Below are 7,417 nucleotides of genomic sequence, written 5' to 3'. Positions count from 1 at the left end.
CTCCATACTATTCTACTATTTCTAAAGTAAATCATAGAAAAATTATTGAATAATCCGGGAGTATATTTTTTCTTTCTCACGTAAAAGTGGACCTGATGGTGGGTAGAACCAATTTCTATGTGAGAGGGAGTGTGTATACTCCTGGAGTACTCAATAACAACTCAAATCATAATACATTATCTCGATATATTATAGACAAAATTTAGTTAAAACGTTACTGGGCATAGACTGGATTGGTTTATAATTGGTAGACGCGTGTTCCTCTCTGCACCCTAAAATGTACTCACTCAATTACACAATTCACTAATGACTGACGAGTAGGAGCTACCAATCTAAGAGCATCTCCAACAAATTAGTCAATTTTTTGTACTGTTTGGCTAATGAACAATGACATTTAACTTTTGCCTACTCACTTTTCAAATATACTTTTTAACAGACTCTCTATCCCATTCTCTATCTCATTTAAATATTATTTCTTCATTTTTTATTTATTCTTTTTTTAACAACTACACATCTTCCAATATTTTTTTATTCGACACCTAATTATTATAATAGAAAATAAGAATTTAAAGAATGGACAGTAACCCATCAACTTGATGGGCTACTGTTTATGAGCCAAAAAAAGAAACTGACTTTGCCAAATCCGCTGGAGCATCCAGTGCACAAGTTCTCTATATTATAGCTAATATCCCCGGATGGCCAAGCACCTGGAGATGCTCTAATCACAAATTCACAAATCAGTTTGACAGTTTCCCCATGCTCTTTCGATAAGATCATCCACTAAAAAAACAGCATTGCCACCTGTAGAAGTGGATAGGTACGTACGACGTGTCACCAACAGAGGCGTGCCGGTGATTCTACACGTGTCTTAACTGATAAACGGCACAGGCACATAGCCATGCAAAGGTGGCAAAGCGTTGTCCCTTTGGCTCTCCCTATAAACCTCCTTCATTTGTCTCTTCATTTCCACAATCTGTTTATTTCACAGTAAGCATAAGCATAACGACCAAAAAAACAGTTAATTTTTCAGTTATGGATTCACAAGTACTATCACACCCTCATGGCCATGGTACTTACGAGCATGACCCCCACAATGTTGCCCTGCCTCCTCGTATGTACTTTGTTTAGTTTTGTAATTTTTGTGTTCTCTGTTTTATTTTTGTGTTAATGTGTTTGTGAATTTTTTCTGGAAGTGGCGGAAGGTGAAAATGAGCATCACCATGAGAAGAAGTCAGTGTTGAGGAAGGTGAAGGCAAAGGCCAAGAAGATCAAGGAAACGCTCACTGGTCATGGTCACAACCATGACCATGACCACGATCATGATTATGATTATCATCGTGATGAGCGTCATATTCCCGATGATCATGATCTTTATGAGGAAGATGATGAGGATGAAGAATTGTTTGAAGATCCAGAAGGTCATGGTGCAACAAGAATGTTTTGCTTTAATTAATTAATCATATATATGCATTAAACTACCAAAATAAGAACGGGAATTAAACCATTGGTCCATGTAATTTTTCTATTGCTTATTGCTAATCTTTGAAATTACTGGATTTGATTGGAAAATTGGACTATAGGAGTACACTAGGAATTTGGATTTAGTAGTTAGTACACATGCATTCATGCAAGTGTGAACAAATGGGAATTTTTTAGTTGGAAGTTTAAATGATTTAGACTATGATTTTGTATGTCCATTTTTTTTTAATTGAATATCTCGTAGTTCACAAAAATGTGAGAATGGCTTTGGGAATAGGCTATATGTCAAGTGTGTGTGTGTGTTTTTTTTACTTCATTGTTTTATTGAATCAAAGTAGAATTATTGTGAATATGTGCAGCATTTGAGTCTGCTTCTGTTAGGAGCGCTATCCCTGGCCAAGTTGAGAATATAGGGCACTCTGGGATCAGCATTGAGAGATCAACAGCCATGAGAGAGGACCCTATAGCCCCAAAAGAGAGATGCGTGACCAAAGTCACTGAGACAATTATGGTCCTTGCTGTGCCTGGGCATGAGGAAAATACAGGGCAATCTAGGGTCAACTTTGGAAAGACATCAGTCATGGGAGAAGAACTACTCGCACCACTGAATACACCTGTTGCTCCTGGAGTTAATGGGACCAAAGTCAGTACTGACCCAACCAAAACCTTTGTTCCTGGCCAAGAAGGAAGGATGGGACAGCGTAGGGTCAATTTGGAAAGACCAATGGGCTTGGATGAGGACCCTCATTCGCCTAAGGACAGACTTGGAGATTATACTCCAAATTATCAGACTAAAGCCACTGATCCTACGGGCACAGGTCAGACCATTTTCTATACTGCAATACTAGTTGCAATAATAAATTTTCAAGAAATTGTTCTTTATTTTAAACTGTCTCTTTCCTAATGATTAGTACTAAAATCTCATCTCTTATATAACATTGTGCCGTATTATGAGTAGGCAAATTTTAACTTAATCCAATTAAAAAAAATATAGGAACATTTAAGTTAGTGTAATAAGAATGGGGTGTATATTATTAATTTGATATGAAATTGGACTTCAAAGGCAATAATGTTGTAAAATTTGACTACAATATATTCTTTTCCTAGTGATCATATATACTGCCTTGCCCCTCTTTTGAATTTTTAATAACCGAGAGACCAATAATTTGTCATTTGGTTTTCTATGGGATGGTGCCTATCTCTGTTAATGACATTGGTCATGGTGTGCCTTTGATCACAGGTAAAGGGTGTTTCCAGTAGTTAATTTATTTGCTTTTGCTTAGGGGAACTTGATTAAAGTTCTTAACTGAATGAATTATTATATGCCAATTGCACCAGGCGCTGAGGAAGCTGCAGGAATCACCCCATTACTTCAGTCATTTGACAAAATGAAAGTCTATGATGAACCGAAGCCAGAATCTGCTGGAACACACCATAACTTAACCACTACAACTCATGATCAGTTCACCAATTTGCCTACTGGAAGCCATGACCAGTTCTCCCCTGAACCAGTTCCCCCAGAATCCCAATCCATCAGAGACACTCCTCAACTCCCAGAAAGCTTTGACCCCAACAAACCAGAGGACTACATATGCGAGAAACCCTCAAACCAGAGTAGTTACACTGAGAAAATCTCTTCTGCTACCTCTGCCATTGCGGAAAAAGCAGTCTCCGCAAAGAATGTTGTTGCTTCTAAGCTTGGATACGGCGAGAAAGACAACAATATGAGTAGTGAAGTTCATGAGAGTGGAGATTATACTAAGTCATCTTCAGAATCAGCTTCACCAGTGGAATATGGAAAGAAAATTGCTGCAACAGTTACTGAGAAAGAGAAACTGACCCCAGTGTATGAGAAGGTGGCTGAAGCAGGTAGTAATGTGATGTCAAAAGTGCATGGTTATGGCACTGACAGTACTACTGGGAATGTCGTTGAATCAGAGAGTACCACTGTGGTTGAAGGGCAGGACAAAGGAGCGTCAGTGAAGGACCATTTTATGGAGAAGTTGAGGCCTGGTGATGAGGATAGGGCGCTTTCTGGAGTGATTTCAGATGCTTTGCATAAGCGGAATGAAGAGCCAGAGAAGGCGGAGAAGTGGCCTATTATGGGGAAGGTGACGGAGTCAGAGGAGGTGGCACGGCGGTTGGAGACAGAGAGGGATGAGAATTGTGGGGAAAGTATGCAAGAGAGTTTTGTGGATAACCAGGCACAAGGAAGTGTGGTGGACAGGCTCAGAGGTGCTGTTGGTACATGGTTTGGCTTAAGTGGAGATCCTCAATCTCAAGCTCCTCAACAGTCGCATGGTAATTATTTGAGACATTTTTTTTCTCGTGTTTCTTGCTCATTTTGTACACTTTTTATATGCGCAACGTCTATAATTTCATGCACTATGTACACATTTTAACTTAGGGCCACATTTAAAACATGAATGAAATGAGTGATTTGTCTGGACGATATATATACACTAACAGAAGAATCAATGCCCTCCATTTTCTAGTGGTGAAGTTTAGTCATATACTTCCTTTTGAACTTGATAATTCGGTGATATCTTAATTACATGTTTGTGGACCCAAATAAAGCTGTTGACAATTGGTTTTGAGAGATTGACGTAGAAAAAGATTGTGAGAGAAAGATCAGTGTGTTTGAATTGTGTTTCTAAAAATCACATTAGTCTTCTTGGGTATTGAAGCAATGTGTGGGTTGATAAACACACCGAGTAGAGTTGGAACTGGTTAATTTGATAATTTGATTTCCTCTTATGTTTACAGGTGGTGGTGAGCGTATTTCCAATTCTGCTAGTGGAAATGTAGGATACAATAGCCACGCGGCAGAGGGAAGAAGACTTCAAGAGTCGAGCAACTGATGAGAAGAGTTGGATCTTTTAAGTCTGTTTTTCAATCAAGTGTACGGTTTGGTATGTGCATGGAATATTAATAAGTTTATGGACAATGCAGTTGTAGCAGCTATAGTTTATGTATGAATGGACTTGGATTCTGTAAAATTGTGTATGCATCATGTAATACTCCTGAATCCGGATTGAGATGTGGATTTTGATGAGAGTGTTGTGCGTGTGTTTGTTGAGTTTAGCAAATTTCGTTGATCATATTTCCCTTTCAGCCAATAATGTATCTTCACATACTGTTCAAATATGATCTCTTGTGATTATTGAATACAAATCTCCTGTAGGATTTGTATTCGTGATTATTAGAGCTTTGATGAGACTTGAGAGTTTTATTGTTTGACTATGATATTTTTAAGGAGCTTTGCCCACACTTTCATTGCCCAAATGTAAGTTAAGTAATAATAATCAATAAATTACTGATCTTTGATTTGGAGAGGACTTGTAATTGGAAGGGAGATTCGGGTTAACCTATTTTTGAATATTACAAACACAGAACAACGCTGTTTTAAGAGACTTAGGGTCTGTTTGGATACAACTTATTTTTGCTGAAACTGAAAACTAAAAACTGAAAACACTGTAGCAAAATAATTTTTAAATGTGTGAATAGTATCGTGGGACCCATTTTTAATTAAAATTTAGGTAAAAAAAGATGTTTGTGGGTCCCGTGAACAGTGCACGGGACCCACAAACAGTGCTATTTCAGACCAATATGTGGCCATCCAAGTGCTAGTGGGTCCTGTGTACTGTGCACGGGACCCACTGGCAGGTTTGTCCCCCACGTGAAACTAACTTCAAGTAAAAAAAAAAAAAAAAAAAGGACAAAACGTGAAGGAGAAAAACGCAACGTGGATAAGTGCAATCCAAACATGCACTTAATGGGGTTTATTTAGTGCATGTTTGGATTGCACTTATCCACGTTGCGTTTTTCTCCTTCACGTTTTGTCCTTTTTTTTTTTTTTTTTTTACTTGAAGTTAGTTTCACGTGGGGGACAAACCTGCCAGTGGGTCCCGTGCACAGTACACGGGACCCACTAGCACTTGGATGGCCACATATTGGTCTGAAATAGCACTGTTTGTGGGTCCCGTGCACTGTTCACGGGACCCACAAACATCTTTTTTTACCTAAATTTTAATTAAAAATGGGTCCCACGATACTATTCACACATTTAAAAATTATTTTGCTACAGTGTTTTCAGTTTTCAGTTTTCAATTTCAGCAAAAATAAGTTGTATCCAAACAGACCCTTAATGACAATGGAGGAAATGACAAAAATGATTATGTTGTCAAAGTTAATGGACTAAGTGACAATATTTAAACTTAGTGGTATAAAATGACAATTGACCAAATTTATAGTGTTTGAATTCTATTTTTGCTATTATTATATATTCACAATTATTAATCTTTGAAATTATAAGTTATGAAGTTTAGTAGTAGTCTTTTTTTTCTGGAAAAACAACTATAAGGTATTATCATATATATGCATATTTTCTCTCACATTGTGAAAATCTATAACTCAATTGAGGGGCCTTCAAACTGTAGAAGACGAATTTATATACTTAATATATAACATAATTATTTCAACAACAGCAACAACTATGTTTTAGTACCAAAAATTTAAGATTACTATTCATTATGAACAGAGAAAATAATTATACTCCAATATTTTGATAAAATTCTCATAAATATGCATATTATGATAAGCTGTAATTTAGTACCAAAATCATTTATCATTATCACATATTTAGAAATTGTTCACACAAAAAAAAAAGGTTCTAAACTAAAATTCGTAATTTTAATTTAGGTCAAACTCTAATATTGGTATATTTGTCAATAGTTTCAATTTTGTCCCTATACATTCAATTGTGTCAATTCATTTTTCAACTTTCAAGATCAAGGTGTTTTGTTTTTAAAATTAAGGCCAACAAAATTAAGGCCCCATAATTATTAATTGTGTCAATTTTGCTCCTCAAATTTCAACATCAAGTTAATTTTATATTAAGAAATTAGCTTAATTAAGATTAAAATTAACTTAATTAGTTTTAAAATTGATGGAAAAAAATTAACAATTGATAATTAAAGAATAAAATGATACTAAATGTATAAAGTGAAACGATGCCAATTGTTGGAGAAAAATAAGTGCTGCTTGGATTAATTTTTGTTTTTTGTTTTTTTTTGTTTTTGTTTTGAGAAACCTTTGATTAATTTATAACATGCTTCTGTGTTAATTTATAATTGGATTCATTACACTTGGGTTTAGTACTAATGGTGAAAAAGAAAAGCTATTGTGCACTATTCACAAATTTACACCCAAAAAGTCAAGTATATTATATTGTGAAATTGGATTTGAGTGTAATTTTTTTATTTTCAAAAATAAAGAGAAGTATGTTCACAACATTTTCACAATAAATTTTAAGTAGTAAGTTGTTACTTGTTCTAAATTGAACTCATTTCTGAAATTAATTTTTTGCTCATAGTAACAGTAAGTATCAACATGCTAAGTAAGATTTGTTATGAAAATATTGTGAACACAATATATATATATTTTTTTATACAAGATAGAAATTCTAATCTAGCATAATCTAATTGTATATGTGTGTAAAGTTTCCTCTTGAAAACTTGAATTCTAGCCTTTACTCCCTACACCTAACAAGCATTTATCATTGTAGAATGATTATCGCGTCAATGGTGCGCAATAATAACATAACATTTCTTAAAATGAGTGTAATTAGCTGTTTTTGGGGGTAAAACTATAATTAAGAATTGCACGTTCAACTCACAATTTCAGTTCAAATTCACGTAGGTAAGGCGTGTGTGCATAATTAACACTGCGGTTAAAAGTACAATCAGGGTCCTAAAACGGTGTAATTTTGCTGAACTACCAAAATCTCCTCCCCATTCCCCGAGCCACAAAGGGCAATTTTGCTTTCTCCCCCAAAGTAGTGTTTCATTTCCTCTCTTTCTCTTATACCCAGCAAAAACCTCAGAACTCAGGTGGGACTTAGAGCCAGCTCGAAGTGACTGTAGCTTAATTCCAAGTA

The 7,417-nt window shown here is 35.7% G+C and overlaps 1 protein-coding gene across 1 annotated transcript; it reads left to right on the top strand.

The window, feature by feature from the left end:
* Positions 1-987: 987 nt before the first annotated feature.
* Positions 988-4,582, top strand: LOC115959893 (low-temperature-induced 65 kDa protein-like). Its single transcript, XM_031078540.1, has 5 exons — positions 988-1,111; positions 1,194-1,418; positions 1,839-2,297; positions 2,818-3,780; positions 4,246-4,582. Exons 1-5 carry the CDS (start codon positions 1,033-1,035, stop codon positions 4,338-4,340), a joined length of 1,821 nt encoding a protein of 606 aa, XP_030934400.1. The 5' UTR covers positions 988-1,032; the 3' UTR covers positions 4,341-4,582.
* Positions 4,583-7,417: the final 2,835 nt, after the last annotated feature.

The sequence above is a fragment of the Quercus lobata genome, chromosome 9 (assembly GCF_001633185.2).
Source record: "Quercus lobata isolate SW786 chromosome 9, ValleyOak3.0 Primary Assembly, whole genome shotgun sequence".
In the NCBI taxonomy this organism is placed as follows: Eukaryota; Viridiplantae; Streptophyta; class Magnoliopsida; order Fagales; family Fagaceae; genus Quercus; species Quercus lobata.
The sequence above is the reverse complement of the archived record's forward strand: the minus strand, read 5'-3'. Positions and strand labels throughout refer to the sequence as shown.